We start from the raw sequence: 27,350 nt of genomic DNA on the forward strand, positions 1-27,350 counted from the left end.
GAAAACTTTTGATTCTTGCTTTGATTCAGTTTTAAGTGCAATATGATTCGATAATTTTATTAAAAAAAACTAGTTTCAACAAATTTAAGCCAAAATTTTGATTTTATAACAATTTTACCTAAAATGTATATGTATTTTGTTAAAAAGCTTATAAACTTAATTAACTAATTATAAACATGGATTATTTTGCTTAAAATGTATCATTAAACGTATGATTAAACACTATTGAAAAAACTTTTTATCAAAAATGGTGCATGCACCTTGTGTGGCCTACCCCAGTACATGTTTTGAAGTAATAATCTTAAGATAAACCTATACTAACTAATAGTTGAAAAATATTCCAAAAATAAATAAAAATTCAATCAATGTAACAATTTCAATTATTTTTTATTCAATTTGGGAACCGCAGCTATCTGAACAAACATTGACCTCATCTTCAGGTAAGCAGAAGACTGCAACTGAGAGAGCATAATTTGCCGGCAAGCCGGTCTCTCAACATATTGGCGGCAAAATTTCTTGCTCTCTCCAAACCCACTCTCTGTATATTTCTTCTTCACTGTTCATCCACATGTTCAGCACATGTATGCTAATTGGAGTTGGAGTTTCGCTTTGGCTGTACATATTGTGAATAACTTCCCTCAAGTTGCATGCAAGTTTTGCCCTCTGCTTGCTAGTTTAGTCAATGTGTTGGTATTAACTTTAGTTTGTTGTTTTATGCGAGAGAGTGAGAGCTGCTAAGGAGAGAATTGCTAGTCGCAATGTGCTCTAAACGAAAGGCACATTTTGTAGTCAGTGTACGTATGCATTTCGACCGGCAAAGTTTGTCCTCCGTGGCAAAAGAGTTTCGTTTTTCGAGGTTTTTTTTTATTTTTAAAGAAAAGTGCCTTTTTAGTGAAGCTGTGAAGTGTGATTTAAGTTCGGTTTGTTTTGTGAATAAAACATTGCCCCTAATGAGTCATGCTTTGGGTAAGTCCAATGAGAGTACTTTTATGCTTCAATCGATAAAATAAACTCTGCGTCTGACGGTGTTTAAGTTTAGTGTTTCGTCATCACATATCCAGAGCCACGCTAGGTTCCGTTGCACAATTTCCCCTTAACCAAACAGAAGAAGAAGAAAAAGTCCCACGGGAAAGCACCATGCCGTTTTACGCTAGTTGTAGAGGTGTGTGCCTTCGTTAGCAATTTGTTCTGTACCACACAAAACACGTGGACTCTTGGGCAAGGTAATTCTCCTCTCTGCTAAAAAAACGCTGTCGTCGCCACTCTGGCCGAACTGGATACCGTGGCACCTAAAAGTGCGAGTGTTTTCAGTAGGGGAGAGAGTGGAACGGGGCTTGAACCTGTGACCTTTGGATTGTCAACATCAGGTTGTGTCCATCATGGTTAAAAAATGTGAAAAAATCTTTAAAATTTCATAGAATAAGTTCGAATTTAACCCAAGCTCCCCCTGCAAATACGACCTCCACCGTGTCTGGTATCTGTCTGCGTCTGTGTGTGGGGCTGCCAACCTTCTGGATATGCAATCATAAATGAAAATAATATTATTTAGTTGGACTGTGCTTTGGCCGGTTCATATAGGAACGAGAAACCCCTTTTGGCAAAACACAAAAAAAAAAACTTCAATTCGTCATGCAAAACTTCTCATAATAATGGGTTTGCTTTCTGCGTTTTTAACGGACCTTCTTGAAGAAGTCCGCCTGAAATGATATCAACCGAACATATCATCAAAAATAAGGAAAGGGGTAAAATTGTAAGAAGAAAGTCCGCCAGGTGCTATGTGATGAAGGTTGCCTTACCTTGAGTTGAAGTTTTGCGTGAGCGATCGAGCACCTCGAACGTTTTTATCGAAATCTGTATTATGAGGTTAACCCCTTTTTTCTAATCCCTCTGAGGTGACGCTAGAGGTGCATACCTGCACGATATCTAAAAATGGAGCTTAGAGCGGGAAATAACCTGTGGCTGCTGAAAAGCGGGTTCACGTGCCAGTAATTGACGTAATCGGTGATTCTGTTTTTTCTAGTATTTATTAGAATCAGTTGAATTCAATCAGAATAGGCATTCTATTAATAGTTTTAAATGTTTTTTATAGTCATAATAGCGAACATTAAGTGAATTCAAATTTAAACCCATTGAAGAAGTTTATTGAAAATTTGAATTTCCGAAAATTTTCCACAACGGGTAATTCGCAAATCCAGATCCAGATTTATTTTTATTTGTTTTCTCGGTTTGAATTTTTTTTTTATATTTTGGTCTAAAAATTCATATTTAATTGTGAAGCGATATGCCGATCAAATCTTTCCCGACTGGAGCGCGCAACCATTCGCGAGCGAACACGACTCGATAGCTGCCAATTTGAATATCTTTGCCTACTCCGTCCGTCGACCCGAGTCACAAACGAATATGTTCAGAGAGGAGAGAATCTAAGAAAATACCAGTGGAAATTGCTGTTAAATGTGTCTTTGATGTTGTGTTATCAACAAAATTGCAAAACTTTTTTTAATAACATTGATTTTAGGCATAAACTAAATGATCAAAACAAAGTCGATCGCCGACTATTTCGAGTCAGCTTTGAGCGAGCAGTTTGCAGTCAGCCTCTCTGAGCCATTCGCTGTAGTACCCGATTGGAGTGAGAGGGAGAGCAAAGAGAGAGTATTCAGTAGCGATTGGTGTGGAAGTGGCAAACGGTAGGAAACGGCCAGAGCAGTTTTTCGTCGCGTTCGATTTGTGATCGTGATTGTTTTAGTTTAATTGTTCAAACCAAAAAACAAATTCAAATAAATTTAAAAAAAAACACACACACACACACACACACACACACACACACACACACACAAAACAACTGCTCAAAAAATGTGTACTTTGGAACGATATTACGATGAAAAAAATTATGCAAAAGTTCCAACATTTCGTTAATTTTTTTTCTCTGGATGATTTTTAATAAACATATATTACAGTCCAAGAGTCAGTCTAATGGGATATATTCTTTACTGTGCGATCAATTTATTTTAGATTAAAAATAAGGTATAACAACACCGTCTAAAAACTGTTAGGAATTGATTTGTGTGATATGAAATATGATACAGCTAAGCTCGGTTTCTGACTCAACATAATGACAACTGTTGCATCATGCTGAAAGAAAAATGAATTATGATCCACTACCCTAGAAAAAGTTTATCAATCAAATTCTCTCACTCTCTACTCCATATTGTTACCTTTGGATTTAGTAGTTTATCTACAAGTCAACTCACTATCGCTCAAATGTCACTCTGTTCGAGGCGTCATTAAATTGCTTGCTTGCATATTGATTTTCCTGTGGGAATGCGATAAAAATATGAAACAGCTGATGAAAAATCGTCATGAGAATAATATACACTACTACGTCTAACCAGCGGAACACTCCAAATCCACTTGAATTAGAGCAAAATCTTAACTACCAGAAAACGACCAAACGAATAACGAGACAGAGAGGCACATTGCTTAAGTGAATTACGCGACATCTGGTTGATGTTATGTGTCTCTATGAATAGCAACACTAAGTAGCTTGGATTTGGCATGAGAAATTGATTAAGTAAAAATGTTTAAATCTAAATTTGTTTAAAAATTCTCCAAGATGACGATCTGCCTCAGATTTAGCAAAGAGAGCTGAGCAAAAGCAGGTACACGCTAAATTTGTTTTGCACAAATAGAAAACAAAATACAGAGAGGAGGTATGAACCTCCCACGCGAATCTTCCAACCCTCCTCAAAATCTGGACAAAGAATCTGCGTAGCGAATGATTTACGGGCGATGTTAGCGAAATGGATGGACTTTTGATTGAATTATCCGCTACTTTTGTGTGCGACAACTTGTGGCGCAAATTTGGTCTTTGGGCTGGACCGTCTCAGAATAGAGCAATTTGGTGAGCGTGCAAACTCTTTCAGTGGGGAAAGCTCGGAGGGATGCTGAAAACGAAGCTCAGAGATTGTGCATGACTTTATGGATGAGATATTCAGTTTCAAGACAATTGTATGTTTATATGATTGATCAATGGAAAAAATAAAATAAACTCATTAGATTTCAGTGAATTAATCAATCGAAGTAATTTCAAATAAAAGTCCGAATAATTAGCTTCCTTTAAAAACGCGGCGAGCTAAAATTGGTTCAGCTGTTTCGGAGAAAAATTTCAAAATGTGGTTTTGCGGAAATCACGCCGATTTTGTGAACACCCTATCTCGGCTAGTACCATCTAATCGTCAAGCAAAAAAAATATGGGTTTAATTATTTTGACCGAGGAACTCCCAGGCCAAATTTAAGTCAATTTGACATGGAATCGCTGTAAATAATATTGCTTTAAAAATCAGCGATAGCCCAAGACAATCGCAGCTATTGTATTTTTTTTTATTTTGTTGATTTTGCCAATTTTGTCAGTTTTGTCAATTTTGTCATTTTTTTCAGTTTGATCAATTTTGTCAATGTTGTCAATGTTGTCAATGTTGTCAATTTTGTCAATTTTGTCAATTTTGTCAATTTTGTCAATTTTGTCAATTTTGTCAATTTTGTCAATTTTGTCAATTTTGTCAATTTTGTCAATTTTGTCAATTTTGTCAATTTTGTCAATTTTGTCAATTTTGTCAATTTTGTCAATTTTGTCAATTTTGTCAATTTTGTCAATTTTGTCAATTTTGTCAATTTTGTCAATTTTGTCGATTTTGTCAATTTTGTCAATTTTGTCAATTTTGTCAATTTTGTCAATTTTGTCAATTTTGTCAATTTTGTCAATTTTGTCAATTTTGTCAATTTTGTCAATTTTGTAAATTTTGTCAATTTTGTCAATTTTGTCAATTTTGTCAATTTTGTCAATTTTGTCAATTTTGTCAATTTTGTCAATTTTGTCAATGTTGTCAATGTTGTCAATGTTGTCAATGTTGTCAATGTTGTCAATTTTGTCAATTTTGTCAATTTTGTCAATTTTGTCAATTTTGTCAATTTTGTCAATTTTGTCAATTTTGTCAATTTTGTCAATTTTGTCAATTTTGTCAATTTTGTCAATTTTGTCAATTTTGTCAATTTTGTCAATTTTGTCAATTTTGTCAATTTTGTCAATTTTGTCAATTTTGTCAATTTTGTCAATTTTGTCAATTTTGTCAATTTTGTCAATTTTGTCAATTTTGTCAATTTTGTCAATTTTGTCAATTTTGTCAATTTTGTCAATTTTGTCAATTTTGTCAATTTTGTCAATTTTGTCAATTTTGTCAATTTTGTCAATTTTGTCGATTTTGTCAATTTTGTCAATTTTGTCAATTTTGTCAATTTTGTCAATTTTGTCAATTTTGTCAATTTTGTCAATTTTGTCAATTTTGTCAATTTTGTCAATTTTGTCAATTTTGTCAATTTTGTCAATTTTGTCAATTTTGTCAATTTTGTCAATTTTGTCAATTTTGTCAATTTTGTCAATTTTGACAATTTTGACAATTTTGACAATTTTGACAATTTTGTCAATTTTGTCAATTTTGTCAATTTTGTCAATTTTGTCAATTTTGTCAATTTTGTCAATTTTGTCAATTTTGTCAATTTTGTCAATTTTGTCAATTTTGTCAATTTTGTCAATTTTGTCAATTTTGTCAATTTTGTCAATTTTGTCAATTTTGTCAATTTTGTCAATTTTGTCAATTTTGTCAATTTTGTCAATTTTGTCAATTTTGTCAATTTTGTCAATTTTGACAATTTTGTCAATTTTGTCAATTTTGTCAATTTTGTAAATTTTGTAAATTTTGTAAATTTTGTCAATTTTGTCAATTTTGTCAATTTTGTCAATTTTGTCAATTTTGTCAATTTTGTAAATTTTGTAAATTTTGTCAATTTTGTCAATTTTGTCAATTTTGTCAATTTTGTCAATTTTGTCAATTTTGTCAATTTTGTCAATTTTGTCAATTTTGTCAATTTTGTCAATTTTGTCAATTTTGTCAATTTTGTCAATTTTGTCAATTTTGTCAATTTTGTCAATTTTGTCAATTTTGTCAATTTTGTCAATTTTGTCAATTTTGTCAATTTTGTCAATTTTGTCAATTTTGTCAATTTTGTCAATTTTGTCAATTTTGTCAATTTTGTCAATTTTGTCAATTTTGTCAATTTTGTCAATTTTGTCAATTTTGTCGATTTTGTCAATTTTGTCAATTTTGTCAATTTTGTCAATTTTGTCAATTTTGTCAATTTTGTCAATTTTGTCAATTTTGTCAATTTTGTCAATTTTGTCAATTTTGTCAATTTTGTCAATTTTGTCAATTTTGTCGATTTTGTCAATTTTGTCAATTTTGTCAATTTTGTCAATTTTGTCAATTTTGTCGATTTTGTCAATTTTGTCAATTTTGTCAATTTTGTCAATTTTGTCAATTTTGTCAATTTTGTCAATTTTGTCAATTTTGTCAATTTTGTCAATTTTGTCAATTTTGTCAATTTTGTCAATTTTGTCAATTTTGTCAATTTTGTCAATTTTGTCAATTTTGTCAATTTTGTCAATTTTGTCAATTTTGTCAATTTTGTCAATTTTGTCAATTTTGTCAATTTTGTCAATTTTGTCAATTTTGTCAATTTTGTCAATTTTGTCAATTTTGTCAATTTTGTCAATTTTGTCAATTTTGTCAATTTTGTCAATTTTGTCAATTTTGTCAATTTTGTCAATTTTGTCAATTTTGTCAATTTTGTCAATTTTGTCAATTTTGTCAATTTTGTCAATTTTGTCAATTTTGACAATTTTGACAATTTTGTCAATTTTGTCAATTTTGTCAATTTTGTCAATTTTGTCAATTTTGTCAATTTTGTCAATTTTGTCAATTTTGTCAATTTTGTCAATTTTGTCAATTTTGTCAATTTTGTCAATTTTGTCAATTTTGTCAATTTTGTCAATTTTGTCAATTTTGTCAATTTTGTCAATTTTGTCAATTTTGTCAATTTTGTCAATTTTGTCAATTTTGTCAATTTTGTCAATTTTGTCAATTTTGTCAATTTTGTCAATTTTGTCAATTTTGTCAATTTTGTCAATTTTGTCAATTTTGTCAATTTTGTCGATTTTGTCAATTTTGTCAATTTTGTCAATTTTGTCAATTTTGTCAATTTTGTCAATTTTGTCAATTTTGTCAATTTTGTCAATTTTGTCAATTTTGTCAATTTTGTCAATTTTGTCAATTTTGTCAATTTTGTCAATTTTGTCAATTTTGTCAATTTTGTCAATTTTGTCAATTTTGTCAATTTTGTCAATTTTGTCAATTTTGTCAATTTTGTCAATTTTGTCAATTTTGTCAATTTTGTCAATTTTGTCAATTTTGTCAATTTTGTCAATTTTGTCAATTTTGTCAATTTTGTCAATTTTGTCAATTTTGTCAATTTTGTCAATTTTGTCAATTTTGTCAATTTTGTCAATTTTGTCAATTTTGTCAATTTTGTCAAATTTGTCAATTTTGTCAATTTTGTCAATTTTGTCAATTTTGTCAATTTGGCAATTTTGTCAATTTTGTAAATTTTGTAAATTTTGTCAATTTTGTCAATTTTGTCAATTTTGTCAATTTTGTCAATTTTGTCAATTTTGTCAATTTTGTCAATTTTGTCAATTTTGTCAATTTTGTCAATTTTGTCAATTTTGTCAATTTTGTCAATTTTGTCAATTTTGTCAATTTTGTCAATTTTGTCAATTTTGTCAATTTTGTCAATTTTGTCAATTTTGTCAATTTTGTCAATTTTGTCAATTTTGTCAATTTTGTCAATTTTGTCAATTTTGTCAATTTTGTCAATTTTGTCAATTTTGTCAATTTTGTCAATTTTGTCAATTTTGTCAATTTTGTCAATTTTGTCAATTTTGTCAATTTTGTCAATTTTGTCAATTTTGTCAATTTTGTCAATTTTGTCAATTTTGTCAATTTTGTCAATTTTGTCAATTTTGTCAATTTTGTCAATTTTGTCAATTTTGTCAATTTTGTCAATTTTGTCAATTTTGTCAATTTTGTCAATTTTGTCAATTTTGTCAATTTTGTCAATTTTGTCAATTTTGTCAATTTTGTCAATTTTGTCAATTTTGTCAATTTTGTCAATTTTGTCAATTTTGTCAATTTTGTCAATTTTGTCAATTTTGTCAATTTGGCAATTTTGGCAATTTTGTAAATTTTGTAAATTTTGTCAATTTTGTCAATTTTGTCAATTTTGTCAATTTTGTCAATTTTGTCAATTTTGTCAATTTTGTCAATTTTGTCAATTTTGTCAATTTTGTCAATTTTGTCAATTTTGTCAATTTTGTCAATTTTGTCAATTTTGTCAATTTTGTCAATTTTGTCAATTTTGTCAATTTTGTCAATTTTGTCAATTTTGTCAATTTTGTCAATTTTGTCAATTTTGTCAATTTTGTCAATTTTGTCAATTTTGTCAATTTTGTCAATTTTGTCAATTTTGTCAATTTTGTCGATTTTGTCAATTTTGTCAATTTTGTCAATTTTGTCAATTTTGTCAATTTTGTCAATTTTGTCAATTTTGTCAATTTTGTCAATTTTGTCAATTTTGTCAATTTTGTCAATTTTGTCAATTTTGTCAATTTTGTCAATTTTGTCGATTTTGTCAATTTTGTCAATTTTGTCAATTTTGTCAATTTTGTAAATTTTGTAAATTTTGTAAATTTTGTCAATTTTGTCAATTTTGTCAATTTTGTCAATTTTGTAAATTTTGTAAATTTTGTCAATTTTGTCAATTTTGTCAATTTTGTCAATTTTGTCAATTTTGTCAATTTTGTCAATTTTGTCAATTTTGTCAATTTTGTCAATTTTGTCAATTTTGTCAATTTTGTCAATTTTGTCAATTTTGTCAATTTTGTCAATTTTGTCAATTTTGTCAATTTTGTCAATTTTGTCAATTTTGTCAATTTTGTCAATTTTGTCAATTTTGTCAATTTTGTCAATTTTGTCAATTTTGTCAATTTTGTCAATTTTGTCAATTTTGTCAATTTTGTCAATTTTGTAAATTTTGTAAATTTTGTAAATTTTGTCAATTTTGTCAATTTTGTCAATTTTGTCAATTTTGTAAATTTTGTAAATTTTGTAAATTTTGTCAATTTTGTCAATTTTGTCAATTTTGTCAATTTTGTCAATTTTGTCAATTTTGTCAATTTTGTCAATTTTGTCAATTTTGTCAATTTTGTCAATTTTGTCAATTTTGTCAATTTTGTCAATTTTGTCAATTTTGTCAATTTTGTCAATTTTGTCAATTTTGTCAATTTTGTCAATTTTGTCAATTTTGTCAATTTTGTCAATTTTGTCAATTTTGTCAATTTTGTCAATTTTGTCAATTTTGTCAATTTTGTCAATTTTGTCAATTTTGTCAATTTTGTCAATTTTGTCAATTTTGTCAATTTTGTCAATTTTGTCAATTTTGTCAATTTTGTCAATTTTGTCAATTTTGTCAATTTTGTCAATTTTGTCAATTTTGTCAATTTTGTCAATTTTGTCAATTTTGTCAATTTTGTCAATTTTGTCAATTTTGTCAATTTTGTCAATTTTGTCAATTTTGTCAATTTTGTCAATTTTGTCAATTTTGTCAATTTTGTCAATTTTGTCAATTTTGTCAATTTTGTCAATTTTGTCAATTTTGTCAATTTTGTCAATTTTGTCAATTTTGTCAATTTTGTCAATTTTGTCAATTTTGTCAATTTTGTCAATTTTGTCAATTTTGTCAATTTTGTCAATTTTGTCAATTTTGTCAATTTTGTCAATTTTGTCAATTTTGTCAATTTTGTCAATTTTGTCAATTTTGTCAATTTTGTCAATTTTGTCAATTTTGTCAATTTTGTCAATTTTGTCGATTTTGTCAATTTTGTCAATTTTGTCAATTTTGTCAATTTTGTCAATTTTGTCAATTTTGTCAATTTTGTCAATTTTGTCAATTTTGTCAATTTTGTCAATTTTGTCAATTTTGTCAATTTTGTCAATTTTGTCGATTTTGTCAATTTTGTCAATTTTGTCAATTTTGTCAATTTTGTCAATTTTGTCAATTTTGTCAATTTTGTCAATTTTGTCAATTTTGTCAATTTTGTCAATTTTGTCAATTTTGTCAATTTTGTCAATTTTGTCAATTTTGTCAATTTTGTCAATTTTGTCAATTTTGTCAATTTTGTCAATTTTGTCAATTTTGTCAATTTTGTCAATTTTGTCAATTTTGTCAATTTTGTCAATTTTGTCAATTTTGTCAATTTTGTCAATTTTGTCAATTTTGTCAATTTTGTCAATTTTGTCAATTTTGTCAATTTTGTCAATTTTGTCAATTTTGTCAATTTTGTCAATTTTGTCAATTTTGTCAATTTTGTCAATTTTGTCAATTTTGTCAATTTTGTCAATTTTGTCAATTTTGACAATTTTGACAATTTTGACAATTTTGTCAATTTTGTCAATTTTGTCAATTTTGTCAATTTTGTCAATTTTGTCAATTTTGTCAATTTTGTCAATTTTGTCAATTTTGTCAATTTTGTCAATTTTGTCAATTTTGTCAATTTTGTCAATTTTGTCAATTTTGTCAATTTTGTCAATTTTGTCAATTTTGTCAATTTTGTCAATTTTGTCAATTTTGTCAATTTTGTCAATTTTGTCAATTTTGTCAATTTTGTCAATTTTGTCAATTTTGTCAATTTTGTCAATTTTGTCAATTTTGTCAATTTTGTCAATTTTGTCAATTTTGTCAATTTTGTCAATTTTGTCAATTTTGTCAATTTTGTCAATTTTGTCAATTTTGTCAATTTTGTCAATTTTGTCAATTTTGTCAATTTTGTCAATTTTGTCAATTTTGTCAATTTTGTCAATTTTGTCAATTTTGTCAATTTTGTCAATTTTGTCAATTTTGTCAATTTTGTCAATTTTGTCAATTTTGTCAATTTTGTCAATTTTGTCAATTTTGTCAATTTTGTCAATTTTGTCAATTTTGACAATTTTGACAATTTTGACAATTTTGACAATTTTGTCAATTTTGTCAATTTTGTCAATTTTGTCAATTTTGTCAATTTTGTCAATTTTGTCAATTTTGTCAATTTTGTCAATTTTGTCAATTTTGTCAATTTTGTCAATTTTGTCAATTTTGTCAATTTTGTCAATTTTGTCAATTTTGTCAATTTTGTCAATTTTGTCAATTTTGTCAATTTTGTCAATTTTGTCAATTTTGTCAATTTTGTCAATTTTGTCAATTTTGTCAATTTTGACAATTTTGACAATTTTGTCAATTTTGTCAATTTTGTCAATTTTGTCAATTTTGTCAATTTTGTCAATTTTGTCAATTTTGTCAATTTTGTCAATTTTGTCAATTTTGTCAATTTTGTCAATTTTGTCAATTTTGTCAATTTTGTCAATTTTGTCAATTTTGTCAATTTTGTCAATTTTGTCAATTTTGTCAATTTTGTCAATTTTGTCAATTTTGTCAATTTTGTCAATTTTGTCAATTTTGTCAATTTTGACAATTTTGACAATTTTGACAATTTTGTCAATTTTGTCAATTTTGTCAATTTTGTCAATTTTGTCAATTTTGTCAATTTTGTCAATTTTGTCAATTTTGTCAATTTTGTCAATTTTGTCAATTTTGTCAATTTTGTCAATTTTGTCAATTTTGTCAATTTTGACAATTTTGACAATTTTGACAATTTTGTCAATTTTGTCAATTTTGTCAATTTTGTCAATTTTGTCAATTTTGTCAATTTTGTCAATTTTGTCAATTTTGTCAATTTTGTCAATTTTGTCAATTTTGTCAATTTTGTCAATTTTGTCAATTTTGTCAATTTTGTCAATTTTGTCAATTTTGTCAATTTTGTCAATTTTGTCAATTTTGTCAATTTTGTCAATTTTGTCAATTTTGTCAATTTTGTCAATTTTGTCAATTTTGTCAATTTTGTCAATTTTGTCAATTTTGTCAATTTTGTCAATTTTGTCAATTTTGTCAATTTTGTCAATTTTGTCAATTTTGTCAATTTTGTCAATTTTGTCAATTTTGTCAATTTTGTCAATTTTGTCAATTTTGTCAATTTTGTTAATTTTGTCAATTTTGTCAATTTTGTCAATTTTGTCAATTTTGTCAATTTTGTCAATTTTGTCAATTTTGTCAATTTTGTCAATTTTGTCAATTTTGTCAATTTTGTCAATTTTGTCAATTTTGTCAATTTTGTCAATTTTGTCAATTTTGTCAATTTTGTCAATTTTGTCAATTTTGTCAATTTTGTCAATTTTGTCAATTTTGTCAATTTTGTCAATTTTGTCAATTTTGTCAATTTTGTCAATTTTGTCAATTTTGTCAATTTTGTCAATTTTGTCAATTTTGTCAATTTTGTCAATTTTGTCAATTTTGTCAATTTTGTCAATTTTGTCAATTTTGTCAATTTTGTCAATTTTGTCAATTTTGTCAATTTTGTCAAATTTGTCAATTTTGTCAATTTTGTCAATTTTGTCAATTTGGCAATTTGGTCATTTTGATCAATTTGATCAATTTGATCAATTTTGTCAATTTTGTCAATTTTGTCAATTTTGTCAATTTTGTCAATTTTGTCAATTTTGTCAATTTTGTCAATTTTGTCAATTTTGTCAATTTTGTCAATTTTGTCAATTTTGTCAATTTTGTTGATTTTGTTGATTTTGTTGATTTTGTTGATTTTGTTGATTTTGTTGATTTTGTTGATTTTGTTGATTTTGTTGATTTTGTTGATTTTGTTGATTTTATTGATTTTGTTGATTTTGTTGATTTTGTTGATTTTGTTGATTTTGTTGATTTTGTTGATTTTGTTGATTTTGTTGATTTTGTTGATTTTGTTGATTTTGTTGATTTTGTTGATTTTGTTGATTTTGTTGATTTTGTTGATTTTGTTCATTTTGTTGATTTTGTTGATTATGTTGATTATGTTGATTTTGTTGATTTTGTTGATTTTGTTGATTTTGTTGATTTTGTTGATTTTGTTGATTTTGTTGATTTTGTTGATTTTGTTGATTTTGTTGATTTTGTTGATTTTGTTGATTTTGTTGATTTTGTTGATTTTATCGATTTTGTTGATTTTGTTGATTTTGTTAATTTTGTTGATTTTGTTGATTTTGTTGATTTTGTTGATTTTGTTGATTTTGTTGATTTTGTTGATTTTGTTGATTTTGTTGATTTTGTTGATTTTGTTGATTTTGTTGATTTTGTTGATTTTGTTGATTTTGTTGATTTTGTTGATTTTGTTGATTTTGTTGATTTTGTTGATTTTATCGATTTTGTTGATTTTGTTGATTTTGTTAATTTTGTTGATTTTGTTGATTTTGTTGATTTTGTTGATTTTGTTGATTTTGTTGATTTTGTTGATTTTGTTGATTTTGGTTGATATTTTTTTAACTTTTTTGCAAAAAATATCAATCAATCAAATTTTAGTAGAATTTTTTTTTGCAAATAATGAATATTTGGTTTATTGAAACTATTAAAAAACTTTGCAGTTCTGCCAAGTATTTCAATACCTTTCACAGTACTTCGACCAACAAGTAAAAAACGCCCAAACAACTTTGCCCCGGTACGATTGGCTCCATCCTCGCACACACGATCGGCTTCACGAAGCTTCAGTGATGCTTTGTAGCTCGTTCGTAGAGCACGCGAACGAAATCGCGCCGGTTTTTGCTTTTGGAAATTTATTTCTCTTCGATCGACTGCTCATCCCACAGTTTGTATCGCAAAAAATGGTATTGTTGCTTGTTATTATTCGCTTAATTTTCTTGTTTTTCGCTTTTTACATTTCCTTTCCTCAAACTTTTCGATTGCATCTCTTCCAGTTCTTCTTCCCTCTCCAGTAAATTACTACATCCGTTTTCATGTATGCTTTCATGAGTGCTTTTTCTTGTTTCAGAATCGCCGGATCGTTGACCGCATCGTTTGGAAGCACCTGTAGACCTGCCTTGCCCGTCTTGTATCATAACGAGGGGAAGGATCATCACGTACAGGCCAAGTTCGGAATGTCGAGCCAGTACACGTGGTCGACAGACAAAATTTCCAGTGGTACCGATTGTGGTGGCCCTCCGTTTAGAGGTCAACTCCGCGGAAGCAGCTGATAACAAGAACACCGACCGAGCTCAAACCCGGTGATGACCTTCCGCAGGGGGTGATGAAAGGCATCTAATTCTATAATTTAGTAGTGATTGTGATATAATAGAGCCAAGGATAGAAGTTAACAGTAGTGATTGTGTTCAAGAGAGAGAGGAAGAAGAAGAGCACTTGAAAGTGACAAGTTTTGTAGAGCTGGGAAGATCCGCAAGTGCGCGAAACAGTGCTCAACCATGGCGAAAGTGGCCGCCGGAGATGGGCTGGTCCCGGTGCAGGGCTTCGGTGAAGCTTCCCGAGCAACCAATCGCCGGCCAAGTTCCGGCAGTGGTCAGCTGCAAGCTGACAACACGGACAGCGATAGTGATGGTGGCGGAATCAAGCTTAAAAAGGAGCTCGGTCTCATGGACGGAGTGGCGATCATCGTGGGAGTGATCGTCGGTGCGGGGATCTTCGTGTCCCCGAAGGGAGTGCTGCTGTACTCCGGTTCGATCGGCCAGGCCATCATCGTGTGGATCCTGTCCGGGGTGCTCAGCATGGTGGGGGCACTGTGCTACGCCGAACTAGGTGAGGATCGTACGACAGAGACTCGTTATCACTTTTGAGACTAATTGAGTTTATGCCAATTTCGCGCGGGTTATCAACGGCCACACGTTTACCGCCGTTTGCGTGCACGAAATTGCCCAAGATGAAGATGAGTACATGTACGCTGGAGCTGTTGGGGCAAGGAAAAAAAAAACGAAATCTATAGAAACGTGAAGCGGTACGAAAACATGTTTGACAGTACTGAGAGCTGTTATCTGCTGACCACAGGCAAGACAGCCGGAATTGAGTCGTTATTTATGTTTGCGATTGTGGCAGTTCCGACAAGTGACCTGAAATTAAAAAATGTTTTTGGTTTTTTTTTTATATTTGCATTGGCAATGATTATTTTGAGCCCATTACTCATTGTCTTGAAACATTCATCATATTGTTGAGGCATTTTGAACTAGTAATATTACAGTTTTTTGTGACTATTATTTGTGTTATTTTTAGACGTCATGTCTGATTGATTAACACATAAACTCCCAAGCTCGAGCAAAATGAGTAATTTTCATACAAATTTAGGTTTAGGTGTTAAACAACTTGATTTCTACAGAAATAGTCAGTAACAATAAATATCCAGCATCAGAAATTGGTAGTAATTTTAAAATACATAATAATATACTTTATAAAATTGCAGTTTTTTTAAAACTATTATTGAGGAATTTTTTATGATTTTTTTATGAAAACAACAAAAACAAATTTTCTTACTAAATAAAGTTGCTGTCAAAATAATGATAACATGGGCGTTTTACAAATTTCCTTAATTTTTTCCAAGGATATCAACTAAAACTTATGAGGCTAACTTGAAACGAATAATTCACATTTAAAAGTTGTTCAGATGAAACGTTTTCAAAATATTAGCATAAGGCCGTAGCAAATATTTTTCAAAGTTTATGTCCTTGAAAACAAAAACAAGACCACGCAATAATCAACATTGTTTACGATAGTCGGGCATGTACGTGTGTCTAACGCGTTCTGACCTGAAATTGCTTTGGCCAGTTGTCGCCAATACAGCAATTTTCAGGATGTGTCAATAAAGCACGACAGGATTTGAACTTCTTTCATATGAATAGTGACTACAATGTTAACTCAGTTTGGCCCAAAAGGCACGTGCAACAAGATAGCATGATATCCGACCATTTTAAATGTGGCTTCAGATTTTCAGTAAACTTGAACTAATTAGAATTAAAATATAACCACATACCATACTTTAGAGACACCGGCTCAAGATTATTTAGAACAGAAAACGATTTTATTGGTTTGTTTTTAATTGAACTGAACTGAACTGAACAGAAAACTAACAAAACCGAAAAATAAAATGGCACTTGATTGAATTCTAACTTTCATTACATTTCATGAAAACATGATATATTTTTTAATAAGCTTTAAAGTGAACCTCGAACATAATATTGATAATTAACCACTAGGGTGACAATAAAAAAAATCGACATCAGAGATATCCCCTGATTCGATTCCTTAGGCACAAATAAGTAACTGTGAAAATGTTGAGTGAAATTGGTTAAGGACTGAGGGTCACTTTTTGTAGTTAAAGTTGGTAAAAAAATTATCTTTTTACAATTCCGTCGTGAAACTAATTACTTTTCCTGTCATTCTTGAACGACGAAACAGCCTACTTTTCTGTACCAAAAATAACAGAATCGAATAGTAACCCTTTTCAAAACAAATACTGAAAAGTTCTACTTTTCAGCACTGAAATGGATGCTGAAAAGTTGAACTTTTCAGCACTTGTTTCGAAAAGTTATACTTTTCAACATTTTTTGAACTAAACGATTCATGGACATGGACATTTATCCTATAATTCTGTTCAAAGGGTGTTTTGGGAATTGCAAAAACCGTTGTATGGAACTCGTTGCGAAACTTGATTTTTTCATCACTCGTCGTATTTATCCAACTCGGTGAACCTCGTTGGATAAATGTACGACTCGTGCTGAAAAAAATCTCTTTTCGCAACTTGTTGCATAAACTACTATTTCATGCTAAAACGTCTTCTTTAAATCGTTGATAGCTCGTCAGGGTTAACTCGGATCGTTTTGCGGTCTTCGACAATGTTGTTTGTCATAAAAATTTACCCAAGAATCTTGAATTTTGATTTTTTTGCTTTTCCCCATACATTTTTACGATTTTTTACATTTTTTACGATGAAAAAGCGACCCTTAACCCTAAACTGTTTTGGCTCAAAATTGACACAGTTTCTCTTTTTTTTCTGAAGAATCGAGCCAGGGGCTATCCCTAACGATTTTCTAAAACTTTAAATTTTTTTTGTCATCTTATTGACCACGAATATGAATGTTGATTATAACACGGACGATGATCGTCCGAGATTATAATTTACTGAGAAAAATCCACTGAGATCAGAAATTTGAAGGCACGAAATTGATGTTTTTTTCTGATAAGGCCGTTGAAAATATTTGTCCCACGACTCTGACCAAAAGTGAGGAGTGGGGGGGGGGGGGAGGTAGGCAAAAAAATAAAATAAAATACAAATAATATAAATTATTATTTGGGTAATTCTCCGCCAACTCACACAGCAGTTGCCCCGACCCCTCTTCGATTTGCGTGAAACTTTGTCCTAAGGGGTAACTTTTGTCCCTGATCACGAATCCGTGGTCCGTTTTTTGATATCTCGTGACGGAGGGGCGGTACGACCCCTTCCATTTTGAACATGCGAGAAGAGGTGTTTTTCAATAATTTGCAGCCTGAAACGGTGATGAGATAGAAATTTGGTGTCAAAGGGACTTTTATGTAAAATTAAACGCCCGATTTGATGGCGTACTCAGAATTCCGAAAAAACGTATTTTTTATCGAAAAAAAACACTAAAAAAGTTTTAAAAATTCTCCCATTTTCCGTTACTCGACTGTAAATTTTTTTGGAACATGTCATTTTATGGGAAATTTAATGTACTTTTCGAATCAACATTGACCCAGAAGGGTCATTTTTTTCATTTAGAACAAAATTTTTCATTTTAAAATTTCGTGTTTTTTTTTAACTTTGCAGGGTTATTTTTTAGAGTGTAACAATGTTCTACAAAGTTGTAGAGCAGACAATTACAAAAAATTTTGATGTATTGGAAAAAGGGGTTTGCTTATCAACATCACGATTTATCGCGATTTTACGAAAAAAAGTTTTGAAAAAGTTGGTCGTCATCGATCATGGCCATTCATGGTCACCCGCGACAGACACGGACGATGAAACAAAGAGAAACGCAAAAAGTATTTTTTCAAAACTTTTTTTCGTAAAATCGCGATAACTCGTGATGTTTATAAGCAAACCCCTTATGTCTATATATCAAAATTTTTGTAATTGTCTGCTCTACAACTTTGTGGAACATTGTTACACTCTTAAAAAGAACCCTGCAAAGTTAGAAAAAACACGAAATTTTAAAATGAAAAATTTTGTTCTAAATGAAAAAATGACCCTTCTGGGACAATGTAGATTCGAAAAGTACATTAAATTTCCCATAAAATGACATGTTCCAAAAATTTTTACAGTCGAGTAACGGAAAATGGGAGAATTTTTAAAACTTTTTTAGTGTTTTTTTTCGATGAAAAATACGTTTATTCGGAATTCGGAGTACGCCATCAAATCGGGCGTCTAATTTTACATAAAAGTCCCTTTGACACCAAATTTCTATCTCATCACCGTTTCAGGCTGCAAATTATTGAAAAACACCTCTTTTTTCGCATGTTCAAAAATGGAAGGGGTCGTACCGCCCCTCCGTCACGAGATATCAAAAAACGGACCACGGATTCGTGATCAGGGACAAAAGTTACCCCTTAGGACAAAGTTTCACGCAAATCGAAGAGGGGTCGGGGCAACTTTTCCCGATTTCGTGTGAGTAGGTAGAGAATTACCCATTTGAATGTAAAAACTAACTTTATCCACCTATGTGGTTGGAGCCTTCCTCACAACAATGGCTGTACACAAGTTTCATCTATTTTTTAGATCCGGCTTCCAAAAAGTACATCGATATCACTTAAGTGGCCATATCTCGAGACAGGGTTGCCAGATCTTCAATGTTTTGGACTCGTTGGAAAGGTCTTTTGATGACCTAACCAACAATAGGTCGGATGGTGGATCCGGACATAGTTTACATACATTTAAGTGAGATCCGGCTTCAAAAAAGTACATCAATATCACTTAAGTGGCCATATCTCGAGACAGGGTTGCCAGATCTTCAATGTTTTGGACTCATTGGAAAGGTATTTTGATAAGTTAATCAACAATAGGTCGGATGGTGGATCCGGACATAGCTTACATACATTTAAGTGAGATCCGGCTTCAAAAAAGTACATTAATATCACTTAAGGGGCCATATCTCGAGACAGGGTTGCCAGATCTTCAATGTTTTGGACTCGTTGGAAAGGTCTTTTGATAACCTATCCAACAATGGGTCGGATGGTGGATCCGTACATAATTTACATACATTTAAGTGAGATCCGGCTTCAAAAAAGTACATCAATATCACTTAAGTGGCCATATCTCGAGACAGGATTGCCAGATCTTCAATGTTTTGCACACGTTGGAAAGGTATTTTGATAACCTATCCAACAATGGGTCGGATGGTGGATCCGTACATAATTAACATACATTTAAGTGAGATCCGGCTTCAAAAAAGTACATCAATATCACTTAAGAGGCCATATCTCGAGACAGGGTTGCCAGATCTTCAATGTTTTGGACTCGTTGGAAAGGTTTTTTGATAACCTAACCAACGATGGGTCGGATGATGGATCCGGACAAAGTTTACATACATTTAAGTGAGATCCGGCTTCAGAATCAACAATAGGTCGGATGGTATTGTACATAAATGTCACTTAAGTGGCCATATCTCGAGACAGGGTTGCCAGATCTTCAATGTTTTGGACTTTTTGGAAAGGTCTTTTGATAAGTTAACCAACAATAGGTCGGATGGTGGATCCGGACATAGTTTACATACATTTAAGTGAGATCCGGCTTCAAAAAAGTACATCAATATCACTTAAGAGGCCATATCTCGAGACAGGGTTGCCAGATCTTCAATGTTTTGGGCTCGTTGGAAAGGTTTTTTGATAACCTAACCAACGATGGGTCGGATGATGGATCCGGACAAAGTTTACATACATTTAAGTGAGATCCGGCTTCAGAAAAGTACATAAATGTCACTTAAGTGGCCATATCTCGAGACAGGGTTGTCAGATCTTCAATGTTTTGGACTCATTGGAAAGGTATTTTGATAAGTTAACCAACAATAGGTCAAATGGTGGATCCAGACATAGTTAACATACATTTAAGTGAGATCCGGCTTCAAAAAAGTACATCAATATCACTTAAGTGGCCATATCTCGAGACAGGGTTGCCAGATCTTCAATGTTTTGGACTCGTTGGAAAGGTCTTTTGATAACCTAACCAACGATGGGTCGGATGATGGACCCGGATATAGTTTACATACAGTTAATTGAGATCCAAATGTATGTGAAAACACATTTTTATACATAACTTTTGAACTACTTATCGAAACTTCAATCTGTATAAAACTCGATCTATGGGACCCTAAACCAAGTCGAATGCAACAAGTTCGGGTCAAATCGGTTCAGCCAGTGCCGAGAAACATGAGCTAGTTCGTTGGTCACATACATACATACACACACACATACACACACACATACACACACACATACACACACACATACACACAGACATTTGTTCAGTTTTCGATTCTGAGTCGATATGTATACATGAAGGCTGGTCTGCGACGTTTTTATACGAAGTTCATTTTTAGAGCAGGATTATAGCCTTACCTCAGTGAGGAAGGCAAAAGTATTTTAAAATGCATTTTACACCAATCCAGTTATTTTGCAATCATTAGTTTTCAAAATATGTATGTAATGACGAAAACTTTTTTTCGCGAAAAAAACGACATAAACTACGAAAAATATTTGCCACGGACTAACTGAACTTCTTTGCCAAAACTAACTGAAAAACTTCTTTACCAAAAAAATATACATAAATCCTTGAATGCCAATTTAATAAAACGTTCTATTTTAAAAATTATTTATAACGCTCACCGGATGCAAAAATTCAATAAAATTTAACACAGCCTATAATTCATAAACGTTCAGCATAATGACAAGCTGGAATGCATATAATTCACATGCAAATTTGTCTGGCACCCAAATCCCCAATTTGGATGCAGCACCAAAACCGGTTCAACTCCAACTTCAAAAACTCCAGCTGGGCCGCGCACCATAGTTTCCCACAAAACGTACAAACTACAAGCAAAAAAGGCGTCCAAAATCGTCTTAATTTATTCCATCCTTCTCGCTTCTTTTCTCAGGAACCATGATCCCCAAGTCCGGCGGCGACTACGCGTACATTGGGGAAGCGTTCGGCCCGTTGCCGGCCTTCCTGTACCTGTGGGTTGCGTTGCTGATTTTGGTCCCGGCCGGCAACGCCATCACGGCCATCACCTTTGCCCAGTACCTGCTGCAGCCGCTGTGGCCAACTTGCGAGGCACCTTACGAGTCGGTGCGATTGCTGGCCGCACTGATCACTTGTGAGTTGTTTTTAGGGAGAAGTGTTGTCAAATCTCAGTAACTGATTCAATAATTTTTTCAACAGGTCTTTTAACAGCAATCAACTGTTACAATGTAAAATGGGTAACCCGAGTGACGGAAACGTTCACCGGAATGAAGGTCGGTGCCCTGTTGGTGATCGTGGCCGCTGGTGCGTGGTACCTGCTGGCCGGCAACACTGAACTGCTGCAGAATCCGTTCGAGAACTCCAAGGTTCAGCCTGGGTTTATCGCGCTAGCGTTCTACAATGGACTGTTTTCGTACTCTGGTTGGAATTATTTGAACTTTGTAACGGAAGAACTGCGTGATCCCTACCGGTACATTAAAAAATTCTCAAGTTAACGGTAGTTTATGGTAGAATGATGTTCATTATGTTTTAACAGAAACCTTCCACGAGCCATCTGCATCAGTATGCCAACGGTGACCATCATTTACGTTATCACCAACATTGCGTACTTTGCCGTGCTGCCACCGGATGTGATGCTTTCGTCGCAAGCAGTCGCTGTAAGTATAGCATATGATTACGAATTAATAACTAATGAGTGAGTTGAATCCAAAATGACTTGATGCATTTGACAGTGCATTAAAATTGACATAAAATTCTTTTTTGATTGGCACACAGCAGTTGCCTCGACCCCTTTTATTTGTGGGTGGATTTGTGTGAAACTTTGTCCTAAGCTGTAATTTTGGTCCCTGATCTCGAGGTCCATTATTCGATATCTCGTGATGGAGGGTCGGTACGACCCCATAAATATTTGGTGTCGATGGGACTTTTATGTAAAATTGAACGTCCAATTTGATGGCGTACTAAATATTTCGAAGAATCGTATTCTCATTGAAAAATAAACTAAAATAGTTTTAAAAATTCTGCCCTTTCTGGACATTAATCTGTAAATTGTTTTGAACATTTCATTAGAAAGGAAATTTAATATTTTTGAATCTGCAATAACCTAGAAAGGATATTTTTTCATTTAGAACAAAATCTTTCAGTTCAAGATTTCGTGTTTTCTGTAGCTTTCTGTAGCTATTTTTTGGAGTGTGATTATATTTTACAAATATGTAGAGCAGGCTGCTGTATAAACAAAAAGGGGTTTGCTTGTAACCATCACGAGTTTTCGAGATTTTACAAAAAACGTTGCTTTATCCACGTTTAGGTGGTTAGTGCCTTCCTCACATTTAAAGGGGAATGCTATTCAAAATAGACACAATAGGGTGGACCTTTCAGCGTTTCATCAAGCGCGCGGTTCAGGACAACGGCCATACCCGCCTGACCGGGTTCGGGGAAGTAGCGATCAATAAAGTATCATGTCCACAATAGAGCTTTATGACGTTTCGCGTACGCACACTAGTGCACCATTTGATTTTGATGGCAGACAAAATTTAACCTCACTTAATTTTTGTGTACGTACACGCAATACAAACGAACGTTGATTACTCTATTGAACGTTCAAAAAATTCCGAGCTTCACTTGAATTTTGAATATTCAAATTGATGTAAGTGCGACAACTGGCCAAAGGGATTTCAGGTCAGAACGTGTTTGACACACGTTCAAGCCCGACTACCGCAAAAATTTGTAATTGTTACTCGGGACCTTGGCAACCAAAATCAGCTGTCGAGCTTAAGTATAGCCCCTAAACTACTTTAAAGTGATTTAGTTATTTTAAATCTAAAATGGCGGTGATGAAATATTCAAAAAATGCTTTTTGTAATTCAATAATTAACTATTTAGATTTGATTAAAAGTGTTGGTCGCAGAACTCGAATTGGACGTAAAAAAATAAAAAAATAATTGTTCAAAGCCTTCATCTAGCCAAAATTGATAAAGACAAATTAGTTCAGTTAAACAAAATCTAGAACAAACTGAATCCTGCGCATCGAGTCGTCGCATGAAGCTATCGTTGCTGTTCTATCCTTACCACGTAGATACCGTTTTGGAAAATTGTCCTTTGCTGAAAATGGCCGCTACAAAAAAAATCTTTTTTATGGAGCGTGGATGATCTCAATACCCCGCACTCTTGAAGTGTCCGCGTGGTTTATTAATGGCCTTCTACGGTAATTTGTTTTTTTTTAATCTTACAAAACACGTAGAAGAATTTAATATTAACGTCATACTTTTATAAAAAAAATCCCTAAATAACAATTTAGTTTATACGTAGGTCATCATTCGGAAAAATTGATATTTTGGTTAGTAACCATTCGGGTATATGTAAATTCGGGAAAACGGCAGTTCGGTAAAATGGCCATTCAGGTAAATGACATTCGGGGATATGGAATTTTCGGGAAAATGATTTTCGGGGATGTGGAATTTTCGGGAAAATGATTTTCGGGGATGTGGAATTTTCGGGAAAATGATTTTCGGGGAAGTAGCACTTTCGGGGAAATGATTTTCGGGGAAATGGCACTTTCGGGGAAATGATTTTCGGGGATGTGGAATTTTCGGGGAAATGATTTTCGGGGATAAGGGATAAAACCATTGGGTAGTCAGATCATCATATTTCAGGGCACTTATGTGCTTGCAACTTGTGATAGGATGATAAAATCGCTTATTCAATTCGTGCTCGTTGGAAAGATAGGTCGCATGATATATCTGGACAACGTTTTCATCAAAATATCTGAGAACTGGTCTCCAAAAAGTGTATAAATAACACTTAAGTGCTGATAACTTTTGATAGGATTGTCAGATATTCAATGTTTTAGTCGCGTTGGAAAGGTGTTTCAAAAACCTTTCTAAAAATGTATAACATGGCGGGTTTTCTTACAGAAATCACTCTTTTTTACAATCTTCCGAACTTTAGTCGTTTTTTAGCATATCTTTTGAAGTACTTAACTAAACTGCACAATTTTTAACAACGACTTATGGGACCCCAAGACGGATCGAATGAGGCCAAAATAGACAAAATCGGTTAAGCCAGTGTCGAGATAATCGAGTGACAATTTTTGATCAACATCCCACCACACACACAGACATTTGCTTAGAATTTGATTTTGAGTTGAAAGGTATTCATTAAAAAAAAAACTAACAAACTTTTGAAAAAAACTTTTTTTCACAAAACTACGTATTATTGAAAAATTACTCAAATTTTTTTCTCACATTATGGGTATCAAATGATTGGAATTTTTTTATACATTTCGAATGTAATAACAACATTTGTCGAATATACAAAAAAAATCATAAAACTACGTATTTTCGAAAAAATATTCATAGTTTCAGTTTTTTTTTCAATATGGATATCAAATGATCGGGATTTTTCATACATTTCGAATATAGTATTATTTTTTTGAATATAACGAAATTTTTGAGTATTTTCAAAAAAGGTTATTATTGCATTCGAAAAATTCTGATCAAATTTGAGTATATTTTTTTTAAATATATTTTCGAAAAAACGTAGTTTTGTGAAAATGTTGAGCATTTTCAAAAAAATATTTTTTTTACATTCGAAATGTATGAAAAAATATCAATCATTTGATACCAATATTGCAAAAAACTGAAATTTTGTGTATTTTTTTCGAAAATACGTAGTTTTGTAAAAATTTTCAGCAATTTCAAAAAAATTGTATGGCATTCGAAATGTAAACATGATCATTTGATACCCATGTTGCAATAATAAATATTATGAGGTTTTTTCAGAGTAAAAAAATGCATTTTCAATATATAGGAAAAGTACGTATATTTGTGAAAATTTTCATGTATCTATAATTCTAATGGATAGCTGCCATCATCCCGATTCCAAAACACTATTATTTTTTATGCTTGCTTGATTTTTCATCGTATTATAACCAATATCTCCCATATAGCCAAAATCCCATAAGCTCTGTGCTTCAGTTATGCACGCCTTGGTTTTGCATCCCCCATATGCGATGCTAAACCGAGGCATGACTGTACCTAATTCTATATTATGCATTAAAGCTATGTGATATTTCAAGCTGATAATTTCCAGTTTTCACGGGGACCATAATTTAAAATCGTCAAAGAATTTCACGGGACTAAGAAAAAAAAACTAATAGGGCACAGAACAGGGCAGATTTTTAAGATTAATTTAATCTTGAATAAAACGAGGTTAAATTCTCAATTCTATATTGGAATCTTCCTTCAGAAACAAATTGTGGCCAAATTGTCAGTATTCGGAATTAGTTTATGAAACACTATCATTAGTTTTCAAAAAAAATGCGTAAAAATGCCGAAAAAAAATCTTTGCCGAACAGTTTATGGAAATTCGGAATTCCACTTATATATAAATTGTTTTAATCGAGCTAAATGTGATAATAACTGCAGGAAATTGCCTTTGTTTTTAGTTTATTGCTTTTCTATTTTAACATTTCAAAGTATTTTGAAAAACGTGGTTTTTGTCACCGAAAAGAGATAAAAATACCTATGTATCAAATTTTAGGCATTTTTTTAAAGGCAAAAAGTATCCATTGAATTTTTATACATTTCAACAGTCGAACAGTACTGTGAATGAAGTTACAAATCCCGGAGTGCTACGGGCAATTTCCGATTTTGGGGAAATATACCCATTTTCGTCACACTAAGCTTGTCACGTTGCAGTTTGCCGCTATTCATACAACATTTCTAGAGTTTTTTTTTAAAGGTCCAATAAACCAAATTTTGAGTTTTTGCTTTTTGGGTGTTTTTGAATTCGCCTTGAGTCAGGGGTATTAAAACACATAAAAAGCAAAAACTAAAAATATGGTTTATTGGACCTTTTCAAAAAAAAGCCCAGATTTCCATATTTATTTAATTTCTTGCTCACTTTTATTTGAGCTAATTCTTACTTCGCAATAGTCAAAAACACTTTCGAAATTTTGGCCGTGACATACTTTATGGATGACGCCTAACTACAACTCTTTCTTTTTCCTTACAGGTTACCTTCGCGGATAAAATGCTCGGTTTCATGGCCTGGGTCATGCCACTGTTTGTAGCCTGCTCGACGTTTGGTTCGCTGAACGGTGCCATCTTCGCCTCGTCGCGGCTGTTCTTCGTGGGAGCCCGCAACGGCCACCTGCCAGCCGCCCTGTCGCTCATCAACGTGGGCTGCCTGACGCCGATTCCGTCGCTGATCTTTTTGGTATGTCTTTTGAGAATTTCTCGATTTGAAGTTTAGGCTAATGATTAAAAATTTCAGTGCCTTCTAACGTTGCTTCTGCTGTTCATACGCGATGTCTTCTCGATCATCAACTACGTGAGCTACGTTGAAATTTTGTTCATCTTCATCTCGGTTGCTGGACTGCTGAGGCTACGTAAGACAAATCCCGATGCCAAGCGGCCAATCAAGGTAACTTTAAAATCTTAGTTCATATTGAGATCAAAAATCATAAAGTTCGAACAAAATTCCAGGTTTCGTTGGTGGCTCCCATAGTCTTCCTCCTGACGGCGGGCTTCCTAGTTATCTTTTCCGTGTTTGAATCGCCCACCGAGGTGGCCATCGGAACGGCCATCATCGTGCTCGGCATCCCGGTGTACTACATCACGATCCACAAACCGTGGAAGTGGCTTGCCGCCCGGTCCCAGGCCATCAACATGTTCTGCGCCAAGCTGTTTGTGTGCATGCCCAACAGCGAAAAGATGGATTAATCACAATTCAGTAGCGACGATCTTGTGTACATATTAGTAAGAGATGAAACTCAAGCAAAACATTCACAGTGTAGACAAATACCTCAAAGGTATTCCACAGGTACATATCGTGCGTGTAAATACCAGCAAAAAAACAGAAGTTGCAGCCTTCAGACGAATTTAATTGTAGCAATAATAATATCGATTCAAACTAGCACTTAAGCATACTTTAGTTAGGCTTAGAATCTCCCTCGTGTGTCTACTTTGCTCTCGAGTGAAAGCGATGCTCAAGCAGTTCAAACAATTCCACGCGCACAAACAAATGACAAACGTACAATACTTGCATTTTCAGTAACAATAATTAGGATAACACTAACAATTCCAACAATCAAGCAAAACACTATCAATCGATACGACAGAACACACAAGACTGTAACAAAGTGAAGCTTTTCATGGCAGATTAGGCATAAATTATACATTAGGCTGTATTGTATTACTAATTAGGAATCTTTGATACAGATTTTTTTGGCTTTATTGCATTGAAGTATGTTGTAATTGGAAAATATATATAAATAAATTGCTTTATTGCTCTACCCGTATCACAA

General features: G+C 32.4%; 1 protein-coding gene across 2 annotated transcripts; it reads left to right on the top strand.

Annotated features, from left to right (window-relative positions):
• Nucleotides 1–805: 805 nt before the first annotated feature.
• Nucleotides 806–27,350, top strand: LOC6051251 (Y+L amino acid transporter 2). 2 transcript variants are annotated; one of them, XM_038255127.1, is made up of 8 exons: nucleotides 806–966; nucleotides 13,847–14,604; nucleotides 20,958–21,176; nucleotides 21,242–21,512; nucleotides 21,579–21,699; nucleotides 26,057–26,260; nucleotides 26,318–26,467; nucleotides 26,530–27,350. In XM_038255127.1, exons 2-8 carry the CDS (start codon nucleotides 14,274–14,276, stop codon nucleotides 26,764–26,766), a joined length of 1,533 nt encoding a protein of 510 aa, XP_038111055.1. In that variant the 5' UTR covers nucleotides 806–966; nucleotides 13,847–14,273; the 3' UTR covers nucleotides 26,767–27,350. The 2 variants fall into 2 exon arrangements, with proteins under 2 accessions (XP_038111055.1, XP_038111054.1); XM_038255126.1 differs by lacking the exon at nucleotides 806–966 and adding an exon at nucleotides 13,550–13,682.

This window comes from Culex quinquefasciatus, chromosome 2, assembly GCF_015732765.1.
Source record: "Culex quinquefasciatus strain JHB chromosome 2, VPISU_Cqui_1.0_pri_paternal, whole genome shotgun sequence".
Classification (NCBI taxonomy): domain Eukaryota; kingdom Metazoa; phylum Arthropoda; class Insecta; order Diptera; family Culicidae; genus Culex; species Culex quinquefasciatus.